General features: G+C 28.6%; 2 protein-coding genes and 1 non-coding gene across 12 annotated transcripts; all 3 read left to right on the top strand.

Annotated features, from left to right (window-relative positions):
- Positions 1-1902: 1902 nt before the first annotated feature.
- On the top strand, positions 1903-27325 carry LOC124951768 (orexin/Hypocretin receptor type 1-like). 10 transcript variants are annotated; one of them, XM_047500638.1, is made up of 9 exons: positions 1903-2234; positions 5016-5207; positions 5288-5453; positions 21516-21663; positions 21977-22195; positions 22426-22585; positions 22823-22935; positions 25909-26189; positions 26878-26943. In XM_047500638.1, exons 3-8 carry the CDS (start codon positions 5292-5294, stop codon positions 26184-26186), a joined length of 1080 nt encoding a protein of 359 aa, XP_047356594.1. In that variant the 5' UTR covers positions 1903-2234; positions 5016-5207; positions 5288-5291; the 3' UTR covers positions 26187-26189; positions 26878-26943. The 10 variants fall into 10 exon arrangements, with proteins under 10 accessions (XP_047356594.1, XP_047356595.1, XP_047356593.1 ...); XM_047500634.1 differs by lacking the exon at positions 5016-5207 and adding an exon at positions 5931-6654 and having other exon boundaries at positions 1919-2234; XM_047500629.1 differs by adding an exon at positions 5931-6654 and having other exon boundaries at positions 1919-2234; positions 5016-5453.
- Positions 6661-10408, top strand: LOC124951772. Its single transcript, XM_047500646.1, is given in 2 exon segments — positions 6661-8313; positions 8748-10408. A coding segment is annotated over 1 exon segment (636 nt). The 5' UTR covers positions 6661-8313; positions 8748-8890; the 3' UTR covers positions 9527-10408.
- LOC124951942 lies at positions 8128-8264 on the top strand. Its single transcript, XR_007101770.1, has one exon. It is a non-coding gene; the product is annotated as a U11 spliceosomal RNA (small nuclear RNA).
- Positions 27326-27446: the final 121 nt, after the last annotated feature.

Genomic DNA, 27446 nt, shown 5'->3' with positions numbered 1-27446 from the left:
CTCTGAGAAATTGCAAGAATGCGGGTTTTATTAAATTATCGATTTAAATTTGAAGAGGCATTTTAGATAGGATATATTTTTAAATGATCATAGAAAATTTTTATTGATCTAATAAAAGATCGAATATCGTTAATTCGTTGTATCTATATTAAATGCATCCCTCTAAAACGCGTTTTATTTTATACAAAGGATAAAAAACTTTTAATTAATTCCGGCTATCTCGTTCTCAATGAAATATAGTTATATCTTCGAAATTTATTTTCTTTTCAAGAAAACTTTAAATTCCTGAAGTAAACATAAAGTGATCAAAATTTTGTATGTGTAGATTTATTATCAGATAACAGGGATATGGATTATGAAAAGCTTCTTCAAAAAGGATTTACTTTTAAGTTGTTGTACAAATTCTTTAGGATCAAATAATGTCTATATGTGTTTAAAAGATTGAATAGAATTTAAAGTTGATCCGAGTTTATCGAGTTATTAAATTGATTACACAATGACTTAGATTTTTCACATTTGCATTATAGAGTACTTAATATGCTGTGCCAGACAGATTTATGTATTTATGTATGTTCCTTTCTAATTTATCATCGTTTAATATTAACTAACCAGTTTAATGTCGATAACTATATCAAAAGGATAAGATAGGGTGGATCTCTTTGTGTCGAAGGATGACTAGATTATGTCCTCTCGGATGAATTTACGACGATAAGGTAAAGTTACGATAATGGATCGGCTATCAGAAAAGATTTTCCCGCGTGAAAGCTTTATAAAGCTAGGAATGATTGATGGATCGATTTCTTATTGCGAATGACAGAATGAAAAAAGAGATAGATTTCTGAAGAGTCAGGAGAAAAAGATAAATAAATAAAGGGGATAAATCGAGAGTGTCGTATCGTAAAGTTATATTGGGTTTATTTTGATAAAAGAATAATTATTATACGTTTTTTTTTTTTTTATTATTTACGCGAAAAAATTTGCAAGATTTAAAAATTGGAATCTCATTGTTTCAGTTGCTAATTTTTCTAATTATTCGAGAATTATTAATTTAAATAATTCTCAGAGAAATATGTGAGTATTGCAAATTTTTTATTTTTTCTCTCTCTCTTTTTTTCTTTTCTTTTTTTTTAATTAACGCCAATAAAAAAAAATTCTTTATTTCTTGCTATTTCTTGCTATCTGCATAAAGAACTTCTTTGTACGTATATATTGATCCTTGAAAAAGTTTCGTACATACAAATGCAAAATTTAATTACTCTACCCTGTAATTGCAACCATCCACTGTGCACCTTTTTTGCATCTTGAAAACCTTTTCGAATCTTTGGAAGAAAGAAGATAAATAAGGAATTCATGAATGTTAAATAATTAGCAATTCTATTTTTCTTTTCTCGTACGCGACGTATGCTTTCCTCATTTAAATATATTAAGGATTTTTCATTTCATCTATCTTTTATATTTGCTATTTTTTTCGTTTGTTTTTTTAATTAAAAAAAATTTTTTTCCTTATTATTTCCAAAGATTTGCATAATCTGCGTTATACTTTAACGCGCGGAATAGGTGACACAATAAAAGAAGAAAATGAGAGAGAGAGAGAGAGAGAGAGAGAGAGAGAGAGAGAGAGAGAGAGAGAGAGAGAGACAGAGAACAAAAAAAAGGTTTCTAAAAAAAAAAAGGATAAAAAGCAAAAAGGAAAAGAAAGTCGTAGTGAAATGTTTGAAAATCCCGAAACAAAAGGGGAAAAAAGAAGAAAGATGTTCTAACTGCGCAACTACTACAAAAATATTTTATCACTGTAAAACGAATCTGCAAACGAGAATAGTGAGGTTCGTGAAAAAAAAGGGACGTGTGGTTGTATCGTATAAGGTAACGAAAAAAGTATATAGGTATATATATATATATATATATATATATATATGTATGTATGTATGCATATATATATATATAGCTATATGTATGTATGTATGTATGTATGTATGTATGTATACGTAAACTATGAACGAGAGATATTACGAGTTTATCAGAGCCGAGAAATCGAGGTTTCTTGAAGCGAATAACGCACGGAGACGGCGTGGCTCGCGAGTGGTGTATACCTACGTTGCTCGTCAAAACGACGGTAACCTCAGTTTCGCATAGTCCGTCGTCGCGTTCGTGTCTCTTCCTCTCTTTTCTTCTATCATCACAGCTATCATGTGCTAGAGAGAGATTCATTTTTTCCTTTTCTTTTCTCTTGGGAAGTAAGTTATGAATTAATAATTAAAAAAGATATGAAAAAAATAATTAATGTCGGTTAAATTGTCAAAAAGAATTTTCTTAATTTCAATTATTTATTATTTTTTAATTGTCGCGTTTAAATGAAAAGAAATACGTATGACAAGAGTGATCGAAACGAGTTCGGAATTATTTTCGTAAAATTTTTTTTAAATGTTCGTAGCGGACGAATATAAAGAGTTTGTTTTGTTGTTTAATTATCGGCGAACAAGTATTTGATAACACACATATATACATGTATGTATGTATGTCTGCATGTATGCATGTATATATGTATGTATGTATGAATGTATGTACGTATGTATGTATGTATGTATGTATGTGTGTGTAAATTTATGGTTTAAAAAAAGATTACGAGATATGATGAAATAGCAAGTTGACAATTTTATTTAAAAAAAAAAAAAAAAAAAAAAAAAAAAAAAAAAAAAAAAAAAAAAAAAAAAAAAAGCGTTTCGAAATGTAATTAGTAGTAGGAGCGATAAAAATGAGAAGTAAATTATGAGACGTTTGTGAAAGGATTTTTAAAATAAGCTAGGACGTTCATTTATGTGCATGTAATGACGAAGAGCTTCGTAATTACAAATAATTTAAAACAAAAAAAAAAAAAGGGAAATAGAAGTAAACAGAAAAGTTGTCTGAACGTATCTCGTGTAACTTGAAATTATAAGAAAGGATAGCTCATTTTCTCTCTCTCTCTCTCTTTCTCTCTTATTTTTCCTTGAAGAAAATTTTTCAAGTTTAATAATTAAAAAGCTCTTATGAATATTTCAAAAGTCTATCCCCTCGTAATTAGAATTTTTGTGTGAATTCGTTTTTTAAGTTGTGAAAAGAGTAATTCCGGTGCCTCTTTAATGGTAGTATTTCTTTGAATAATAAAATAAAAGAAATAAAGAGAAGGACAAATCAAGATACGAATAATGTATTATAATTTTTAAAAGGCATCTACATATGTGCTTTTAATTTAGGATTCATTCGATTTGATATTATTATTATTAGAAAAATATAAGAAAAATGTTTCATATTTTTCATAAGTTTATTATTTCTTTGTAAAAACGGATAATTATTCAGCCGGCGTTAAACAAAAAGAAACAAGTTATTGCATTCTCCGGTATCGACGTTTTAACGATCACTTGGAAAAGTTAATTTAACATTTAACGACAAAGTTTTTTTTCTTTTTTTCCTTTCTTTTTTTTTTTTTTTTTTGAACGAGAATAGATGACGTTAGAACGCACACAGAGCTTTTTGCTTTCGCTTGATGCGTACAACGGCGTAGATTGTAAAGGATATTTATTTTCTAATTAGATTTAATATGCTCGCACTATTGCTCTTAAAAAGCGTTAACTCATTCGGAGATATAGTAAGTGTGTGTGTGTGTGTGTGTGTGAGAGAGAGAGAGAGAGAGAGAGAGAAAGAGAGAGAGATAGAAACGTAAGCGTAAAGTATCATTCGTGTTTTCTACGAAAAACAAGTATCTTTGTATCGTCAGCATAATAGAATGTACCATAACTAAAGCGAGATTAAGCTAATCCAAAACCATTGGCATTTTTCATTGGTCAACAAATTTTTGTCGTAATTTTCCTGCGAAACGAATATATTTTAAAAATAATACTAATATTAATATTATATTATTATTAATATTATCTTCAAATTAATATTAATATTATTTTTCATAGTAGGATAATAAAATTTATCATAATGATCAAATTTATGTGAAAACTTTTTAATGAAAATTTATTATTTAGAATGTATCATGTAGATACATCATAAATATCAAATTTAAAAATTCATAACAAATTTATTGACGTTTATCATGTATTTTAACTTGTTGTAAAAGTTACTTCTTTTTTTTTTTCTTTCTTTTTTTCTCTCTACATGTATATCCAGTATAAAGAACTTATGACTCTAGAAAATATAGAAAGAGTACCACCTACTCATGCTATTCGTTGTTTATTGCATATCATTTTTCTTTATTTTCTATGCGTGCCATATTGATTAACAGGTTGCATTGCGCTTGTAAAGACTTTCTGAAATTAGTTTTGAGCAAGAACCACAGCTTCGTTAGGAAGTTAATGCTTCAAAATGAAAAATAAGCGTTTAAATTGTATCACGAGACTAAGCTTGTTTATGCTCGATCATTTTACAAGATCCTTTTCCTGTGCCTTTTGACTTTTCGATGGCAACATCACATAGCTTAATAAAATTGAATATGAGATCCGTTTAAGATCAAATTAAATGATATAAATTTTTACGATATGAAATTCCAAATCGGCTAATTTATTTTTTAATTTATTCGGTAAGCAGATAACAGGATTACGAATGACTTAAGCTAATCTCGTAGGAGGAAACAAATTATTACCAGTATTCACCGTTACTGCAATATTAAATGTTACGAAAGAATAAATTTTTGCACTTCCTTTTTTTTTTTTTTTTTTTTTTTCTATTGAAGATTTTTCTCCAGGGTAGGTTATATGGTATTTATCGGGTTGACCAATGAGTTTGATATTAAAATTTGTAATACGGCGTGGACCAAAAAAGTTTTTCTAGATGGACTAAAAAATTCTCAAAGCGATTTTAAAAATCAATTACTTTTTCCCCCCCAGCCTTCCCGCCAAAAAGATTTTTAAAGTTAATTAAATATGATAATAAAATTCTAACATTTCAATTTTTGACCAATTCAAAGATAAATATAAAAATTCGAAATAATATATATCTAACGTAAGATAATGTTTTTCTATTTAAATACGAAGTGAATATCTAGGATGGCCTTTAATGCCCAATTGAATGAATTATCATGAAGTAACGGTGTACGTGCTTAATTCAATTTATATATTCGATCCAAACTTCGTTAATGAGACTATCGAAAGTAATCTGATTGTGAATGCTAGTGCATCTTGTGAATCTAGTGGAAAGAGACAATTTCGTGTAGAATAAAGTGCACGGTAAATTTAACATCTTCGGAAACGTTGAAAGAGGTAAGCCAGACTCTAAACCAGAGGTTAACATTTTTCAAATATGTCAGAGCGATGAAAAAAAAAGGAGAAAAATTTTACGCCAGGCAACTTCGACATCAAGGAAATCGAGGAAAGATTCTGTTTACGGATGATCGCCGAAGAACGTGGAAAAACTTTTTTACGTTCCAAAAATATCACAAAATTGACATGTTGGCTGACGACATCGAAGAAAGAGTAAGTATAAAATAATAATGATTCATGATAAATATATCATGATATTTTATAGATAATTTTATAGAAAAATTCTGCAGGTTGATAGAATTCATTGGAAAATATAAAAAAAAGTCATCAAATTTTAATCTTGCATGTTTATTTTTATTAACATCGCCGATAGAAATAATTTTACAAATGAAAAAGAAAAAAAAAGGCAACGATGTTACCATAACAGAAATATATAGACAATTATCTTATATTATTAGTAGTTTTATGTCTTAAGTTGATTTGCAAAATATAATTATGAGTACCATCAACCAGGACATTTTTATATCCATAATTTTGTACATATATATATATATATATATATATATATATATATATGTACTGTATATTTATATGTATATGTACAGAAGTATATATATATGTACTTCTACGTTATTTCCAACATTCTTTATGCAAGACCCTTGAGCTCATGTTCTCATATTCGATTTATAGCACACGAGGGACTCCACCAATATATATACTTCATTCGAGAAGAAGACGTAAGCGTCGAGATAAACGTTGGTTGGCTCACTTACTTTTTTGATCTGTAAGGTTGCCCTTCGGCAATGTTCCGGGTTATGTGTAATATCTCGAAATTTGCAAGAATAATTTATTCTAACGACTACTTATCTACTTGTTAAGAAGGATATTTAAAAAAAGAAATAATAAAAAAAGAAAAGGGGAAAAAAAGAAAAAAAAAGGCAAGGAAGACAGAATTAATATCGTAAGAAAAATGAATCGTTTACAAGTGTTCGTTCTCGTGTGTTTCCTATTTTCTGTGCCATTTTTGACGGACACCACGGATGAATCGGAATACATTTCGATAACGGAAAGTTTAAATTTTGTGAGTGTGAACAATTGCACAAATATTGCTTGCATACCGGACGAAGAATACCTTGAGATTATGTACGAAGATATATTTCCGAACTTCACCGATTGGGTCATGATAACTCTGCATAGTATCATTTTCATCACTGGCCTAGTTGGTAATTCTCTGGTTTGTTTGGCGGTTTGTCGGAATCACTCAATGAAGACAGTTACTAATTATTTCATCGTCAATCTCGCTGTGGCTGATCTTCTGGTTATTCTAATATGCTTGCCGTCTAGCGTACTTTGGGATGTAACGGAGACATGGTTCCTTGGTTGGGGACTTTGCAAAGCTATACCGTATCTTCAGGTAAGAGATCAATGATAAATAATGCCAAACATTAAATATTAAAATTAGCATTAGTCTGTAATGTTAGTTTATTTTTAATGTTAAAATTTTTAAGATTTTAAACACCTCGATATATAATATAAATTTAATTAGACAATCCGAGAAAAGGGTTGCTAAAGGGAATAAACATTCATAGAATTTCGTTTATAATTTCTCACTGAGTATAAAGTGTAAACGTTAGATTTATCAAGAAGCAGAAAGTGTTCATAGAATTTTTCTAAAATCATAAGATCCATCGGATAAGCTATTAACTTTAAAGGAGCTGAGGAAATGAATGTACAAAGTATAAGAGGATAGTATCTTTGTGAGTAACAAAACCGAATCGAATAAAATTCTGAAGCGAACGACCGTGAAATTATAGTTTTAAATTACCTTGACGACAAAAGACTATCGACTATCCGTATATTTCCAACGAGAAAGAAATAAAGAAAGAGATAGAGGTAAAGAGAGATTTACTCAGCAGGTATAATCTCATTTGAAACAAATCTCTTTTTCGTTTAATATCTCTCCCCGCGATTTTTTCTTTTTTTTTTTTCTTTCCTTTTATCTTTCTTTTATTTTCGTTTAAAGAACGCTCGTACTGTCAGCGTTCATATTGTCAGCGTCCATGATGCCTCGTTGGTGTCACGTGACTTCATATAAGAGTCACGTGGTTCATTAACGAATCATATTGCGGAATTAAAACATTCGCAAATATAATAATAATAATAATAATAATAATAATAATAATATATATATGTTATATGATATCAAAAATTCATACATCATTAATATTGAAAAGAACCGAGGGAATATTTGAGATGTACTATAAAGTAAGAGATAAATTTACTTGCATAATTAAAACGGTCTGAACGAAAATTCTTTACCAGACATCTACATGCACTGTACCAATTCTTTATTCAACACGTTCGTTCTTCGCGCATTGTTTTAACTCGCGTGTCAGTATTACATGTCGCACACATATATACGTACATACGTATGTATATATTCATGTTATGTGAACATTTCTAGTTCTACGTTTTGGATAATTATTCGAGAATTTCACTGTCAGTAGATAAATTGTTATATGTCTATATAGGAAACTCGTGGGACTTTATAATATCGTTGTTAATCGGTAATTATGAATTACAATTCAAATTTGATGAATATCGTATTATTATTTTATTCTTTAACTCAAATGAATTAAAAAGTTTTCATAATATTATCGTATAATAAATAAACTGAATGTATAAAATGAATTAGTCCTTAAACATATACGCAATATCTAAAGCTTAATTTAACTTTTCAGAATATATGCGCTCGTACTTCAATTGGCGCGTATATTATTTAGTTCGATATCGGGTCGACAGATGGCTCGAAATGTTAATACCCTTTCTCGCTTGCGATTCTATGATTAAAATCATATATAAAGTTTTGCGTTGAATGTGTCTGATTAAAAAGGGTGCTCGCTACTTCGATAGCGCGTCGCTTTGTTTTTCGGATCGGCGGGGTATGGCTATCAAGACATACCCAGCACGTAATTTTTGTAACTGTGGGGTTGTTGGCTGCCATTTATAAGCACCGACACCTCCGAATAAATTATATTCAATGAGAAATCATATTCAAAAAAAGAGAAGAAAGGTGATGTAGAATTTTTTTATAACTGTTTGGTTGTAATTCTTATTAGAAAGCAAAAAGATAAAGCTGTTGTTATATTTATTAACACTAGGTTTATGGGACCCGTTAATTTGACGGATTTCAAACTTTGAAATGGAACACTCAAAAAAACTATAGCATTAATTTTAACCATTTTGTATCGTAAATTAATCATTTCATCCAAAGAAATTTATACACAAAATTATTTTTTTCCTAAGCCTTCTAAATTTTGAATTTTATATGTAGTATACCTATCTCTACGAAACCCGTCAAATTAATGAGCTAGCTGATAAAAGAGAAAAACCGATTGTATGGCCAGAGTTTTAGTCTTTATCTTCATCTTTGTCTTTTTGTTTGAATTTTGTCATTTATCTTGTCGCCAAAGAAACAAGAAGCGATGTTCAGTGTGATTGTTGCAGTGACCGAGTAAGAACGTTTTTCAAAGACAATGTGTAATATTTTCATTTATTGTAGACAGTCTCCGTTTATCGTATTTACAATAGGGTAATTGAATTTGGGCATAGTATTTTTTTATTTTGACCAATCCCCCTTCTTTTCTATCATGAGTAAATTCAGGAGATATAATAAAATATTGAACAAAATTGTCAACATCAATGAAGATTATTCTGAGGATATCTTCAAAGAAGATCAGTATGAATTAGATCAAAGCGAAGATGAGAGTAAAAGTTCTAAATATATTGAAAGGGAAGAGATAGAAGGATGATCTTCGGATAGTGAAGAGGAAAACTTCTTGAAAGTGTGTCGTAACAAGAAAAGGATGCGTATTCTTTTTAGTTCTGATTCCGAGGATGAGAGGACGAGCATTCCAAGCATATCCAAAAATGTAATGAGTGAAATTGAAATTGAAGTTGACGGAACACAGTGGATAAAACTGAGAGCAGACGAATCTGGGGATAGGACGCCCGTTCGTATGATATTCAAAGATATCGCAGGGCCTAATGGCTACGCCAAGAAAAATATTATGTTGGGTTGTGTAACTAGTGGTTTCGAATTAATAATTGACAGATACATAATGGAACGCATAAAAGATTGGACTGAAACGGAGACATATCGAGTTTTGAAAAAAGACTGGACAATCATAGTTGCTGAGTTACGTAGTTTTCAAGGACTTTTATATGCCCTGGGGGCATATGAAGCGAGATCATTGAAAGTTTCTTATTTATGGTCAAAAAAATGAGGGCCCACTTTCTTCGCAAATACAATGAGCAGAGATAAATTTACAGAAATTCTGAAATTCATATGCTTTGACAAAAACAAGCCAACAATCCGGAAGATTATAAACAGATAAATTTGCGCTGATATCTTAAATATGGAACAGATATATAAGTAATAGCCAGACTTGTTATAAGTCATATAAAAACATATCGATAGATGAACAATTATTTCCAACGAAAGACCCGATGCAGGTTTACGCAATATATGCTATATATGTTATCATTTCCGTGATAATTAAAAAAAAAAAAAGTCTTTTTACTTATTAATAATTTATTTAAACGTAAAGCCTAAAATTGTTCAATTCAGACTTAACTTGAATACATCAATTTTTTAAAGAAAATGAGTATTTTCGTTTACCCGTCAAATTGACGGGTGCTCGTAGAGATAGGCATATAAGAAATGTCCGTAAACCTAGTGTTAATTATTCATAGGCCACATAAAAAATTTTATTTTCATTTTTAATAGTAATTTTCCTCAAGAATACATAGATTTGACTAATAAAAATTAATTAAACGACAACATTTTTTCTATAATCATTAAAAATTATTTTGAAAGAGAGAGAGGTAAAGAAGGAGGCTAAAACTCTTCATATGTTCATAATATCTTATACAAATTCTTACAAAAAAAAAAAAAAAAAAAAAAAAAAGAAATAGGAAATATCGAGAAATAAGAGATAAAAGTAATCTCGGTCCTTTCGATTAACTTAAAGATAATATGTCTATATCATTCATTGTTACAAAGTAAAATGGCAAAGTAAAACTCGATTAAACTATCACGTTCATGTTTGAAATTTCGATATATATATATATATATATATATATATATATATATATTTATATACATACACATATATATATATAAATTTGTATGTATAAGTACATCACAAATATTCATCTGACGTGTCATTTTGAATTCTTGTATCGTAGCCTCGTATAAATTTATCGTCGTCCTGGAATATAAAACAAAAATGTAATAATACCGACTCGCATGCGAACTTATCATATGCACGTTTGAAATCAAAGAAAGTCCATTATAATTCGATCGGACATCATCAACAAATTTTCTTACAAAGGACTAAGGTATTTAATTGAAATTATGTAAATAATTTCATAATCTCCGCAAAGGACTCTCTGTGATTTGTTTTTCATGAAGAATGGAACGCAATAAATGAATTATCTGCCGTTAAAAAAATTCACTCCTATCTCGCTGATAATAACGGCATTGATTAGTACGTTTTACGTGCTACTAATTGTAAATACGACATTTTATGCGATCCTCCAGAGCATAGATTTTAACACGAAGAATGTGTTATTTCGAGCGTGCTTAAAAGACACGGTCTTCAAACGTTCCTCTTTAACTAATTACGATAGGTTATTGTAGAATTTTTCTCCTTATATATCGCGTGAGCTTATATTAAAATTCTTCCATCGAAAGGATGAAAAATTAGTTTACCTCTATAATCGACAAGCTTGACGTTAAATGGAGATTAGTTGTCTCGCCAATTAAACAAAATTCATTTTTCAAAGTAAATAACTTTTTTAATTCTATCGAAAAAAAAGAAACAAACAAACGACATTTAAAATATATCATATAAATAATAATGAAACTTTGAAAATATTTTCACGAAAGCGATGGATTCGTAAGATTTTTTAATTTTTTCTTTTACTGTATTTTTTTTTTTTTTTTTTTTTTTTTTTTTTTTTTTTTTTTTTAATAAATAAAGCAACTCTAAAAAAAATTAGACAGGGAGAAAAATTAGGGAGAAGAAAAAAAATTAGAGAAAAAAGAATTGATCTAGTCTAGGTTACTATTTTTCTATTATCGCAATTTTATAAGAAAAATGTTAACGCGTAATGCGAAATGATTTCGTTTCTCTTATTCAAATAAATTTAGCAAACAAAAATCGAATCTTCTTCATATTTGACATTATTTCGTTCAGTGGCTCGTAATATGTTTAACAGAGTGAGAAAAATATACGTAGAATGTCAATTCATGTTTAAGAATCGCAAGCGATAATAGAACGATCGTCGTACCCTCTGGATGAATACATTACAATTTAGATGTAGATTCAGGAGTTATTTGATTAATTCCAACGAATATGAGAAGGACGAAAATCGTTTATAACGATTTCTTTAAAGGAGCATGCGAGTTAACTGCGACACGCGCATTGGATTATCTAATATCGAATTTACATTAAACATTAATCTAGCATTATATGAACACATTTTATTACCCATTGTTAAATTCTTTCATAAAATTATAATTGTAAAAGATTCGTGTCCCCCGAGAATAAAAGATTTGAAAAACATTAAGCTCCGCATATAATCGATCTAATAAAATTTAAAAACGTTCAAACATTAAATGTATTATTAACTATCGAAGCGTGAAAAGAGGCTACGATGATTTTTAAAAATTAAAAATATTCTTTAATCGTAATCATGACTTTTAAATCTCGCATTTTTCAAACATTCGCATTTTTTTTTTTTTTTTTTTTTTTTTATTATAGATCGCATCTCGTTGTTACGTAATTATCATGGATCTAAAAAAAAATTATTTCATACATCGTACGTTTGCCGTAAAATTTACAAAAGAAGAAAAAAGAGAGAGAGAGAGAGAGAAAAAAAAATATATATATATATAAAATTGAATAGATCATAAAGTGAAGTTACAATCGCGATAGTAACTTTACCTTCAATAATTAAAGTCCCTTTTGGGGATGGACAAAGACGATAGCAAATGAGACATCGTCAGAGGTAGAGGTAATTAAATGGTGTCCAAGAGTGTCTCGGGTAAAGCTGTGATGAAGTTTGACCTGTTAGCTAGCGGAACGTCTCTATTGGATCAAGGCACATAAAGTCGATTGCCTGTTTAGACGCAGAACCTTCCCATGTATTGGTCCTATAGGTTGTACGATGAGAGCTTTCAATGGTATTGTTCACAGAAATATTATTCGACCGGTTTATCAAGCTTCTGCATATGCATGCGCGTACATTGTCGCATTTAGATACAAGGCGCGCATTTCTAACCCCGATTCCATCGATGTGTGTAAGTGTGTATATTCAATAAGTGCGCACGCACGCACGTGCATACGTACGTACGTATGAGTGTACACGCACCGTCATTGGTTACAACCTTACAATGCCTTTCATGTCGGTCATAAGTCTTGTTTCCGAGCCATAGAATCAACGAAAGTTCTACCCTTAGAGCGTATCACGTTGAAACAATAAACTCTCTATCACATTACGATGCAATGCGTGACCAAAATTACATGAGTGAAATTCATACAAGTTCTGAAGGTAAGCGAGAGAAAAATCATAAAAGAACAGATTCAACAGAGATTTCAATGCTTTTATTTTTGTATCATTTTCTGTTTTTTCTTTTATATATATATATATATATATATATATATATATATATATATATATACTCACAGATACAAAATTGTTTATATAAAAGCGTTTAAAAAATTAATATATGTCAATCACAGTGGAAAGTACTGAAAAGTAACTAGGAAAGTTATTATATTTAGTGATAAAGTTATCGAGCATTCTTGTTTATCGTTTTTTAAATGTAAAAAAAGGATATGTCACGAGCACGTACGCATACATTTTATCTACGTGCATAAATGCGAAATTTGGATATACATATCTAAAACCAGAAGCTACGTTATATCACTACAACAAATACATTTACATATATACTTACTTTACATATATATATAGGTATATATATATATATATATATATATATATATATATATATATATCGCATATAATAGAATTGTGCACAAAGTATGGCTTTATATAGATAACGTGTATTCTCCGAGCGATTTCCTGTGCTATTATTTGATTCGCTATTAATCCTTTTTGTAATTATTCCATTCATTAGTTTGTTTATTTTTTATTTATTTATTTCTTTTTTTTTTGTTTTGTTTTTTTTTTTTTTGTTGAAAAATATAAATCGTCGCCTCTTTGTAAAAAGTATAATACTATATGCAAATAATATTAAATGATATTGTATATTTTACAAATTGTATCATAAATTTTCTTTCATAATCTATACATTTTATGCAAAATAATTTTAGAATCACGTGTTACCGATAATGCGATTATATAAAAAACACAAAGGATTTGAATTTTGCTGATCACTTACGAACAGCGTAATCTCTCATATATTTCGAATTATTTAAAAAAAAGAAGAAAGCTTGGAACGTAAATATTTAACGATAATACGATTTTGTAGAAGGACACATTAGAATATTTTCAAGATATTTTTGATTATTCGTGACAAAAATGACACTGTCAGTTATCGAAAATTTCTTTACGCATCCATCATTCGAACGTTGATAAGAATCGCTGAAATGTGAAAGAAGAGAAATAGGAAAATAAACGAAGAACTAAAATTCCATTTGTTCTGCTGTGTCATTTCAAAATTCTGTGTAATCTATCGTGACTTTAAAGTATAAAATTAAAACCCATTATCGAAGACATTAATTGAAAGATAATTCGTCGGAGAAAAACAGTTTAAACTTTTTTTTTACTTTTATCGAACGTCATTGGAGGAAAAACTTATCGATGAAAATGTCGATAAATTGAAAGAATAGAAAAAATTGTAGGAAAACGTATGAAAATCTCATCGAAACGTTGAATTGAAATATTTCAATTTTCCGTCCGAGTAAATGCTTGTCTAATGTTTTTATTCGCTGTAAACGGTAAGGTATCTGAGAGGAACGAAAGACGTTAGACGTGATTTGTGACATGCAACATTTGACTCTCTGCTACCTAAGCAAGAAGACAATACGATACGAGTGAATAAGAGTTCTGTAGTACGCCATACTTGAATTCTTCAAATCGTTCCTGATCTTAACATATTTGAATTCTTCAAATTGTTTTGGATCTCTCGATTTGAAAACGATTTAAAGCTGCTTTTGAAGAGTAAGGTACTTGATGCCGATATATCATCCCACCATTGATTATATATAAGCTGCAGTATATGATACACATATATATATATATATATATATATATATATATAATATATAACGAAGAGTAGCTGACTCTTGGAAGTCGCAATACACATTGAACGCTGATATTTCATATGATTTATGAAAGTGAACATCGATAAGTTTCTGATCCTGGAAAATACGATAAATACATATATATATGTATGTACAAAAATAGATGCTCGCTAAATAAAGTTGATAATCATCGCTCTATTTTCCTATAGTATCCCGATTTTTGAAACACCCTATATATAGTGTATATACGTATGTCGACAAAACTTGAAGGGATTATCTGTAGCAAATACATGGAACGTGCATTTTATCGTATTTGAAACTTCTAAATCAAACTCGCAATTTTATGATGCACGAAAGGCTATAATTCGTAAGGATTAATTCCAAATTTAACGAAATATTTTTTTTCTAGTATTTTATTTTGATGAAAATGTCGTTTCTATCCTAGAAATCATCTTTTCTTTGGAATATATTTTCTCGGTTCGAACTAGTGAATCTAATTTTTTTTAGAGAAAGCATTACGGTAATATGTATTTCCAAGATGTGGTCGATCATCCTAATGACGAAAGAAATGTCACATGTTAGTATCTATATTTTACTGAACTAAATCGATCGAGTAACCACTCAGAAAAACGAAATGATATTTCACAAGGAATAAAACTATCTCTTAGCTTGATCTGCCGGGATATAAATTTTTCAAGATAACCTTGTACGAGTGTCTCCATGGCCTTATGGTTTTTAGCAAATGAAACATTTTCCTAATTGCTTAGACTCGTCAACGCTAATTTAAGTTGCTCGTTAATTTTTATAGTTCGCGATTTATCAAATTGCTTTGTTTCATTTATATTTTTATGGTATTTTAATGTTCGCATATTTTTATATTTTTGAATGATAAATATAGAAGTACATACTGTTTATGTTGCACAAAATAAATACAAATAGTAAAGGTAAAGATTTTATTTCTTCAAAAAATCCAGATACAAGACAAGATTAAGCAGTCCCAATGGATTCATCCATTTCCCAAGTCGATGACGTTTGAAGATTTTTTTATTTTTCAAGGATCATAAAATGTTATTATTTTTCCAATAAATATATTTTCAATAGAGATACTTGCATGATATATATATATATATATTTTTTTTTTTCTTTTTTAATATTTGATTTTAATAAGATCTATTTAATTGTTATAAGAGCTGGAAATCATATAGCAATGATTTTATTTTAATTAACTAAAATTTGTTCGACATAATGAATTTTGATTATTTAACCAGGAGATAACAGATTTTCGAATTGTTTGTAGTGTCAATATAATATAGGATGTCTTATATTTGAAATGATATAACCAAATACGTTTCAATTCTATTGGTTTTACAAACAATTGTTTCAAATAAACTAGATATACTAGAAATACTAGATTTTGAAGGAAAAACATAGTATGCATTGCAGCTATATCATAGAGTATACTGTTGTCAAGAAATTGAACCCATAAACAATTTTTTTTTCTTTTCCTTTATTTTATTTATTTTATTTATTTTTTTTTCCTTTTTTTTCTTAATAGAAATCGATCGATTTTATGTCGAATAAAAGTTATAGAGATTAATACAAATAAAAAAAATTTCAAATATTAAAAAAAAAATGTAGAGTATCAATACGAATTTAAGGAATACCCACTTAATCTCAATTTTCATTTTTAATATAGATAACTACTTTGGAAAATGGACGTATAAAATTAGTCATTTAAAAAAAAAATTGGACCATGAGAGAAAAGAAAAGAAAAGAAAAGGGAAAAAAAAGGAAAAAAACTAAAGTCATATGAAGAAAAAAAAAAGAAAGTTCCGTCGACGATCGGAAAAGATCGTAAAATAAATAAAAGCAAAAAGTTCCGCCATATTGGAAAATCTTGCAACGTTATTGGTTGAAAAAGAAATTAAGAGTCTCACCTACTCCAGTAAGTTTTTTTTCGTCGTCAAGGAGTACAGCCATTATTTTGCGACTTTGTTTCTTCTTTCTTTAAAATCTTCATTCGATTAAGATCGAACTGATCAAAACGACGTACAATTATAATCTTATTAGATAGATTCTATATCGTTTTATAAATACTATAGGAATAAAGAATTGTTTTAATTAGTACCTGATTCTTTCGTTGTTTGACACGAACTTAATAATATATGATTTTAATTGATTGTAAAGTAATCAAAAAGAAAAAAAAAAAAAGAAAAAGAAGAAGAAGAAGAAGAAGAAGAAAAAAAACAATGCGAGACATCGCGTTTATGTAGTTGAACAAATTCGTCCATTTTTATGATCATAAATTAAGATTGTCGAATGCGTAACAGCTGTTAGAAAGTACTTGCTAAGCTTAAACCACTTTTACGTGGTAATCGAAGTAAAAAAAAATAAAAAAAAAAAAAATAAATAAAAAAAAAAGTAAAAAAAAAAAATAACAGAACGTTCAACGGAAATTCAATTATCGCCTTGTCTTTCTCGAACCAGATGATTTTTATTTTATCCAATTTTATACATATATATATATATATATGAAGGAAAGATCTTAATACGACAATAATAGGTTAAAATCTGAGAAATAAATATTTATCGATAAATTATCGACAATTCATCGATAACTTATCGACGATTTATCAATTAATAAAATGATTTATTACATTCGTACGATCGATAATATCCATAGATAGAATCATGTCGGTTATGTTAGGTAGCGTCTTCAATTAATCGATTATCGATTACGCAGACCATCATAAGGATCAATTATCTTCATAAAGGTATTGCGCGAGTTCGTTTTGAATAGGTTCGGTACATCTTCTTTGTCCCTGATAGTAATGGATGGAAGTACCTGCGCATAAGCTCCAACGGAGATTCTCTGAGGTTATTAATCACTTTATTCTCCACATACTACGAATTTCAAAACCGTAGTTTCCTGAAACAACTATGACACGCAAATTATGCAAATGAAATCATGCAATGCAAACGGACTTCATCGAATGTATGTACACATGGACATGCATATTATGCTTAATTAATAGCTATGAAAATTCAAGAGACAACGTGTGCGTCGTATTTATTTAAGAAAAAGAAAAAAAAAAAAAAGAAAAAGAAAAGTAAAGAAGAAGAATAAATTCAGAACAATGAAATTTACCAATCAACTCGATTAGATTTAATCAAGTAAATTTATTCATACATTTTAAGTGTTTCATTATATTTACCAACCTATACATTCTTGTACACGTTTTCACATTTATATACGTTTACACGTAGTTGTGTATATCTCTATATGCATACGTAATTCGATTTATCGATTTCTTTAAAAGCGTTCAGAACAAAAAAAAATATTTACGACCGAGTTCAAGAGAAACACTCATTTCAACGCGATCGATGACATTATCCGAACGTACATTTACTTTTCCGATAGAAAATTTTCTATTAATTTATAATAATTCTCATTATTATAGCGAATTCGAAATTTCAACGAAATACAAAAGAAAAAAAAAAAGAAACAAAAAAAGAAAAAAGAAAAAATAAGAAATGAAAAGAGATATTAAAGAAAAAGATAAAAAGGAAAAGAAAAAAGAAGAGAAAAGAAACGAAAGGAAAAGAAAAGAAAAAAGAAAAGAAAAGAAAAGAAAAGAAACGAATCATCGGATTTTGATTACTCAATTTGGATCGACTAACTCATCATATTTGCGAGTGCGTACGGGTAGATAACTCTGATTTAATTGAAACGTGCTTCACATCGTGTACGATAACAAACACTCGCAAAAATGTTCCACATTGGATTTCCTCCTTCTCTAGAATGGTAAAAAAAAAAAGGAAAAGAAAAAAAATCAAATAACGGACAAAAAACAACATAGTCGGCTACGTGTGAATTATACAAAGCAGACAAACATGCCATTAGCTGTCCCTTTCCAGAAGATATGAAAACATCTAAAGAACGTGATAAATCGTTACTTTAAAACTTTCTACGTACTTCACAAACTCGTTTTTAATCTTTTCGTTTTAATCGAAGAAAAACAATACGATAGGAATCATCGGGGTGATCATATTCTCTTCTCTCTCTCTCTCTCTCTCTCTCTCTCTCTCTCTATCTATCTCTTTCTTTCTTTTTTTTCTTTCTTTCTGTTTGACATTTTTGTATCTCAATCTATCTTTATTTTTTTCTATTTAGAAGATAAGAAAAAAAAAAGAAAAGAAAAAAAAAGAAAACCTTACGAAAGATAGAAAGAACTTAGACGAAATTTTCCTCCAATTTCCTTTATCCGCTATTGAACACCTGTTTCCATGAGGAAACATGGAATGGCTACGGTAATTAAGTTTCGAAGTGGAAAATTGAATGACTCGTACCATACAGGAGATTTTACAATTCAATCAGATTATCCTATTCCTTAACATTTATTTCGGTCGTGCTATTACATCAGTAAAAGAATTTATTCTAAGAAATATATTCGACTTTTAGAAAATTCTTTTCTCTTTTCTTTCTCTCTCTCTCTCTCTCTCTCTATATATATATATATATATATATATATATATATATATATATATAATGGAAGACCGTACGAGTCACCGTTGTAAAGAAGAAAAAGAAAAAAGAAAAAAAAGGAAAGAAAGAAAAAAAAAAATGAAAAGAAGAAGAAAAAAGGAAGTTTGCATTTGAATGGCATCAATTTGAATTCTTTTCCAACATTTTCATTAAAATTGTCATGTGCGATAAGAAATATGATCTTAAGTGGTATCTCGTCCTAGTTACGTTCCAAGATTGAACGAGTACTCGAGTTGACATTTAGTCATTTGATATTATCAATCAAGAATTTTTACGAGAAATGATTTTGACGATTATAAGAATGACATGCGGAAATACGAAATTGAAAAAAAATCTTATTAAGACATAGTTTATATCGATTAGGAAAAAAATAATTCAAATTGTTTCGCGTATTTCACTGAACAAAATTTTCTACGAATGAAATAAAAAAAATGGAAGTAAGAGAATTCGATAAAGAGGAAAACGTATTCGTACTCTCTGTGTTTTCAGAATCGTAATCTTGAAGTTAAAGACTGTCTCGAAAGTTGTACAGATACTCTGAACGTTTCTTTTTCTTTTTTTTTTTTTTGTACCTATTAGAATGCAGAGTGTTCTCTGAAGATCGATAGCGAGGATACGTATAACAGCAATCTCGGAATTGCCACTCCTTAGTTCTCTAACTGATTCTTAATCAAATGAAATTTTTTCTTCTTTTAAAAGGATACCTAAGTAAATTCCTTTATTTTACTTTCAGGATATATTTTCTTAACTCGATTGTTATCTCTCGTTATTAAACATAAATGATATAAATTTTTGTTATTATTATTACGTAATAATTTCCAATGTTTTATTTAACAAATTCAAAATATATATACATATATATATATATATATATATATTTTTTTTTTCCATTATTATATTCCAATAAAATATGGAATAACTCGTATAATTAACATGAAATAATTGAATACATTTAATGAAAATTAAGTTAATTAATTATTATTTCAATACAACGAGAATCAGATATAACCGTGTTTATTCATCAATTGCTGCATAATTTTCATTAAGATGGATAGTGCCGTTAGTACATTACGCGCGTGTAACAATGTTATTAATTTAAGCGGAACTAGATATGAAGAATGATAATACTCATTCAAACAAGAATAATTTGTCGTAACGCTCGTGACAAGAAAACTATATGTTTGTGCGTGTTTGCCTATTTACCTGTTCACGTGCGCGCGCTCGTGTATGTGGGTGTGTGTTCATATGTAGAAGTACGGCTTTTGGTAGCTTTCGTTATAACGTAAAGCAACATAGCATGTGCAGGAAACAGTTAAGACCGCTTTTGTGTTCCATACCACAGTCGATTAAGTGGGCAAACGCGTGTCACACCGTTTGCCAAGCTAAACCAGCCACTTCCACAAATATTCGGAGATTCGATTGTGGTCACATGCCATTTCTACGATAATGAAGCAAATCCTTAGACGAAGAAAATATATAAGATGATCCGATTTAGTTTTCAAATATCGTGATATTTAATTTATAGATAGTATAACGAGATAGAATAAAATTTCGATATCAATATTTATAAATAATAAAAGAAATTTTATGTTTAAAAGTTCATAAATCAAATACTCGATATCGTATATATTTAATCGAATTATAATACCTATTATATTATAATGTAATTACATCATAATGTAATAATATTGCAATGTTAGATATGTCATTGTATATCATATGTAATCATATATATAATATATGTGTGTGTGTGTGTGTGTGTGTATGTAAATAAATATTAAATTATTTATTGTAATGCGATTATATATTCATATAATAAAAATTATATTAAAAAGGAATGGAAGTAATGTTGCAATGAAATCTTTATGTAAAGATACTTGATAAAATATATTCACTTCTATTTTGAAAAGAAATCATCTTGAAGTCTAGTTTCCGTATTGAATGTATTTAAACTTTGAATCCGTGCTTTTGAATGTTCGAGTAAATCGCCCCAAGTTACCCATTGTCAAGAGTTTCCTGTATAAAAGTTTCTATAAAATACAATCACTTGAAAATATTTCGTTTTTCAAAGAAATCTGAACTAGATTATACGAGAATATCTACTTGAATCTGACGAGCTAATACTGCGGAAGAAAATGCCGCATCGCCTAGTAAACGGATGGTTATGCTAATGTAAGCAAATTACTTCTTCTCTTTTCTTCAATTGCAAATAAGGTTCATTGCATTCATTTTTACATCGCGTGCGTAAGTTAAACCAACAACCGTCACAATTTATTCCAACATTCTTTAGCCTCTTATCAGATAAAAATAGTATTATATAAGAATCCGACCAGTGACAGACCAAAATAAATGATATTTAAATTTAAATCCTTTCGTATTCTATTACAGACCGTCTCGGTGAGCGTCAGCGTTTTAACATTGACATGTATATCGATAGACCGATGGTATGCCATTTGTTATCCCTTGAGATTCAGATCGACTACTAGATGGGCAAAAACAGCAATTGCTGTTATCTGGACGGTATCTTTTCTTTTTGGTAATAATAATATAATCATTATAATATAAATATATATATTAATTAATTAATTAATATTAATATTATTTTAACATAATAAATAATATTATTTTCAATATAATACGATTTTCGAATTATTAAAATTTTAATACATTAATATTAATTAAATCTTTACTATTCTATAATAATTATATATTATTATATATTTATATATATATAATATATATATAATATATAAATTGATAATGATTTATTAATCTCAACATAACATACACATATCTATAATATTCATTATAATATGATAATACAATAAATCAATACGTATTTCATACAGATATTCCAGATATATTAGTTCTCCACACGGTACCATCCGAAAGTAAAGTAAAAACGATACTCTATACTCAATGCAAATCTTCTTTAAGTCATGAAAAACAAACTATATTTTGGGCCATAAAGTTAACCTTTTTATATGTCGTTCCATTAATTTTCATGACTTTAACTTATTGGCAAATAGTACATGTTCTTTGGCGTAGCGATATTCCTGGACATAACCGTGAGTAAAAGACGACAATATCCTATATATCCTTTATTTCATTAGGTTTATAGATAGAAAAAATGATATAGAATTTATTAATTAGTATAAGACATTAAATTTATCCATATATATATATTTTTTTTTGTTCACGAATATGTAAATTAAAATAATATGATCTATCACGTGGATAATGTTTGCAAAGATAAATTGTACCTATGTATATAAATATGTATGTTGTTATATTACAGTTACTAGCAGAGCTTGTCAAATAGGTGAGATACGTTCCACCGGTGCTGGAAATCCTGAGGGTCAATTGAGATCTCGACGAAAAGCAGCAAAGATGTTGATAGCCATAGTTGTCACATTCGCCATTTGTTATTTTCCAGTGCATCTTCTCTCGATCTTAAAGTATGTTGAGAGAGACGGAAAAAGAAAGAAAGAGAGAAAGAAAGAGAGAAAGAAAGAGAGAGAGCGTGGAATATGAGGAGATAGACAAAGAAAAAGAAAAGCTAAGAAATCATGAAACTCAATTATATCATTGAGAATATCGTATATTTTGTAAATTCTATTCAAAAGAACGCACTTTAAGCGAATCACAATGTATCGAAAAACTTTGTAATATTTTTTTAAATTTATCTTTTACAGATACATCATACTTTTACCGTCCGGTGAATGGTCGATTAAAGTGAGCTTGTTCGCTCATTGGCTTTGTTACGTCAACAGCGCAGTGAATCCCTTGATTTACAATTTTATGAGCGGTAATTAAATAATATTATTACTTGAAGCTTTTTAAACGGTGAATATTTTAGTTAAACAAAATCATCTGAAATTCTGATAAATGCGAAATTTATTATATACATTTAATATACTTATACGTAGATAGGGGTATATTATATACAAAATATATAATATACACAAAGAGTATCCAATAAAGGTAGATCATCGCTTATTTAAACAGAAAATCTCGTGACCCGTAAAAATAATGGATTTTTCTTGGTGGATCCTCTTTATAAGATAAAATATGGATTCCCCTACGGTGTCGTCTTTAATTGGCATTTTTTCTTTCCACGATATCCGAGCGTATTTCCTTAATGAAAGATATCGATGACCTCGTAAGACAATTTCTTATTAAAGGGGATGTACACAAATGTTTCTTCTAATAACATGATACGCAGGAGAAGATAAAGTTCGGTTTGATCATTTAGGTCATCGAATTTCCATTTGCTTGAGAAGAAAGAAAGAAAAAAAAGAAAAAAGAAAAAAATAGAAAAAGAGCGAGAGAAAGGAAAAAAAAAGGGATACATACCGATAAATCTATATAAATATTATTGTATAATATAAAAGTCATAAAAAAAATACGGAAGAGGGTTAGATGGAAAAACTTTGCTCGTATCTTTCAACGATTCTCATTGAATTTCATTTTTATTTCATGAATAAACCGTATTATTATCGATTGAGATTTGATCTCATCGATATTTACAGGATTATATCCTTTTGCAAAGTTTTTATTTTCAATTCGTAACTATCACTTTATACGTGATCTCTTGTAACGTCGTACAATAATATCTAAAGTGAAAAATAATATTCAAATTTATGTATTATCGTAAGATACGAGTGATTGTAAATAATTTTTATTCGTTCATCGTTTATATATTTTCATTGAATTCCTAAATATAGAGATAAATTTTGATACGGATATCTACATCGTACGATCAAACTTTTTAATTTGGCATAAATATTAATTGGAATAGCTCCGTTACGGGATCTTGTATATCCGTCGTATCGTATAGCAATTGGACTATATCAAATATATGAGACAAGGGTTTCTATGAAACTATCCTTAATGATAGTGCATATAAATTAAACGTATAGTCTCGGTACCTTTATTTAATCAATAGATTTTATATCTTCAATCCCATTGTTACGATGGATATTTTAACAATGTCTAGTTTTATTTGGTGGATAACCTTGAATCACCCTTCGTCACTTCCACATAGAAACTTAACGCCTTGATAAATTATGTTTCTTATTTACAATCTCGTGTTCTACACTCGCACGTCAAAGCATTCTCTTTTCTTGGCTTTTTTTATTTTATTTTTTCTTTCTTTTTTTTTAGGGTGGGGGTATCGTGGAGAAACTTAGTGAATCACTCGTTGTATACTTAATAAGTTGCGTGTGTGATCCATGCTTTTCCATATTTCGCGTTTCGTAATAAAAAAAAAAAAAAAAAAAAAAAAAAAAAAAAAAAGAAAGAAAAAAAGAAAAAGAAATAAGAAAAAAAAACACCCTCTTTCACGATGATCTCAATATTAACATAATTCAATATATCTTCCATACATAATACTTATCTCACGATAGATGTGATATTTTTACCTTTAGTGAAATATTATTATACATATATTATGAAATACTATTATACCATTATACATTTTACTAAATTATAGCGATCAAACGTATTTAATAATATCAAATATAATTTATATCGTAATAATGACAAAATTTAAAAAGATCTATTTATAAATATGTAAAACGAAATATGTGATATACATTATTATCACTATGTGATAACAAGTATAAAATATTTTTGATTTCATAAACTCCTTCGTGTTATATAACATTAATTCCGATAATAATAACTCAGTTTACAAAATATTATAACGACAATATGAAATACGACAGACTTTAAAATAAATATCGTGTGAATATAATTATATAGACGTAAAATGGAAATTAAAAAAAAAAAATTAATAATTAAACGAAACCGCATCGATCACGTGATTTCTTTAAATTATAATATTAACGAATGATTTAATTATATCAGTCGTTTCACATCTTAATACATTCATGAAAACGATTAATTTTCATTAAATAGAGACACCCTAAACTCAATATATTAAGAACGAACAGTGGTTTTTAATAAATTTCAATTTTTCGCTCGATAACGGGAATAATAGTAAATGATTGATTATGCCGATAAAAAAAAATATTCGTTTATTTTTTTTTATTATTCATTTATGAGAAAAATGTAATTTTTAATAGAATCAATTATTAAATCATAAATTGTTATCATAGATCATTTTATATAAAATATCAATTTAAAAATACGTGAATAACTCAATATTCATATATATATATATATATATATATATATATATATATATATATATATCGTTCCTCGAGAATAAGAGGAAATCATTTTACGTCACTGTTACATAATAATTATTTTATCGAATCGACAGAGGAATAAAATACTACTTTATCAATTATCTCATTTTACGAACTAATCAAGTACGTTCCATTGGTTCACCGATACACTTTCATTTTATATATCATGTTAGCAAAAAGAAAAATAAAAACAGAAAGAAGAAATAAACGTCGTGAAAAAAAGAATAAAGAAAAAAAGAAAAAAAATAATAAAATACGATAAAATAAAAAAAGATTAATATTAAATTTGAGAAATAAATAGAAATAGAAATAAAAAAAAAAAAAGAAAAGAAATAAAAACGTAACTTTCGGCGGCCAAAACTTATTGAAACATTTTAATAACGAACGATTATAATATTCTAATGAAGTAGTAGATTTGCCTCCTCGTCAAAGTAAACGAAATTATTTTTTATATTTTCGCGACGATCAAAAAAAAAAGGGAAATAAATGAATAAATAAAAAAAATAATGAAATAAAAAGATATAAAAAAGAAAAAGAACGGTGCCAGGAGATGTTTTACTTTATAGGTAAGTTCCGGCACGAATTTCGGCGTACTTTTCGAGATTGTACTCCTACGAGCAATGCGAATGGTCGCCATGCGACCCATCGGCTCAGCAACTACGCTTACAGAATGGGTAATGGCTACCATTCTACGCTCCGATGTTGTCGTGATCCTTTTGTGTCCTCTGTAAAACGGCCATCCTGTGCAAAGAAATCCATAGACATCACGATGGAAACAAATCTCGGTGGAACGGATCACAAAACAGCAATGAACAATTCCAGCCGTGAAGTCGATTATGCTTAGAGGGTGAGCTATATACATGATTCTAGTAGTTATTGGCCCCCTTTCGAAATAATAAAAAATGATTTTTATATATAATAATGATATTGTAGCTCATTTATAATTTTATAATCATGAAGCATGTAATATCCGTATAAACGGGATGTATAATGTACATATATATATATATATTTTTTTTTTTTTTAATTTCTATATACATTTTATAAACCTTTCGATATATTCATACAATAAAAATTATATAAATAATATTTAAATTATTATTTATATACAAATTGTTATAATATATATATTTTTTTTTAAATATTATAACAACTTTATAATGCATATTAAAACTATATATATATATGTCTGTGTGTGTGTGTGTGTGTGTGTGTGTATTAAAAAAATCTACATATATGTACATATACATGCATTAGTAGCGTATAGATAAGTTTTATTTTATAAAAATTACTGTAGTAAGTAGTTAAAGCATGTCAGTTATTGGCATATAGTCAAATATTGAAGTTATCATATTTTTTATAAACGGCCAATAACTATGTGCATCGACATTACTGCACATATAGCTTACCCTTAGGCTATCGGCATATGTTGGACTTGTTTAGATATAAATAAATTTTTAGAGTTAAAACTTTCTGTTGTTAGAATTATTATATCCCAGATTAATAAAACATAATTCGTAGTTCTTTTGTTATAGGTAAATTTCGGAGACAATTCAAACGCGCCTTTCCTTGCTTCAAGAAACGCAAAAATCGAGCAAGAACGACTTGCATCGCTAATATCACGAGTTATTTCGCAGCGAGATCTCGTGCAACGATAAAGTCAATACAGACCACGACTAATAGTAATAATAACGTTCAACGAAATACCGAGATTATACCACTGAGCGGATTCGCAATAACTGAGCCACGTCCAAATGGTAAATCAGAATAAATTCAAATAAGTGATTATTATGGTTGAAGCAGGAAACGAATGAATGCTACACTTTAAGATGTAATTTTTGAAACATTATTTAACTCAATACTCATTGACATGATAAATGTATATACGGGATGTTCCTTAATTCACTATATATTATCATGAATTATGATATATCCTGTATAAATAATTTTCTTTTTCAATTCATATGTGATATCGGATAATATCAAATACGACGAGGTTTAAACGCTTTATTTTTATTTGCATTTTGTATATTGCCCATCTTAATATCATTATATGCACACACGCACGATAATTATTATCATTATCATCGTTATTGTTGTCGTC

This window comes from Vespa velutina, chromosome 9 (genome assembly GCF_912470025.1).
Source record: "Vespa velutina chromosome 9, iVesVel2.1, whole genome shotgun sequence".
NCBI classification, from domain to species: domain Eukaryota; kingdom Metazoa; phylum Arthropoda; class Insecta; order Hymenoptera; family Vespidae; genus Vespa; species Vespa velutina.
Note: the sequence above shows the minus strand (reverse complement) of the source record. Positions and strands in the feature narration are given on the sequence as shown.

Bases quoted from the DNA above. Each gene is read 5' to 3' on its own strand.
- LOC124951768 (XM_047500634.1), top strand. From the start codon at position 6,211: ATGAATCGTTTACAAGTGTTCGTTCTCGTGTGTTTCCTATTTTCTGTG. The intron at 22,586-22,822 runs GTATGTTGAGAG...TATCTTTTACAG, and splicing joins CATCTTCTCTCGATCTTAAA to ATACATCATACTTTTACCGT. The intron at 22,936-25,908 runs GTAATTAAATAA...TTTACTTTATAG, and splicing joins GATTTACAATTTTATGAGCG to GTAAGTTCCGGCACGAATTT.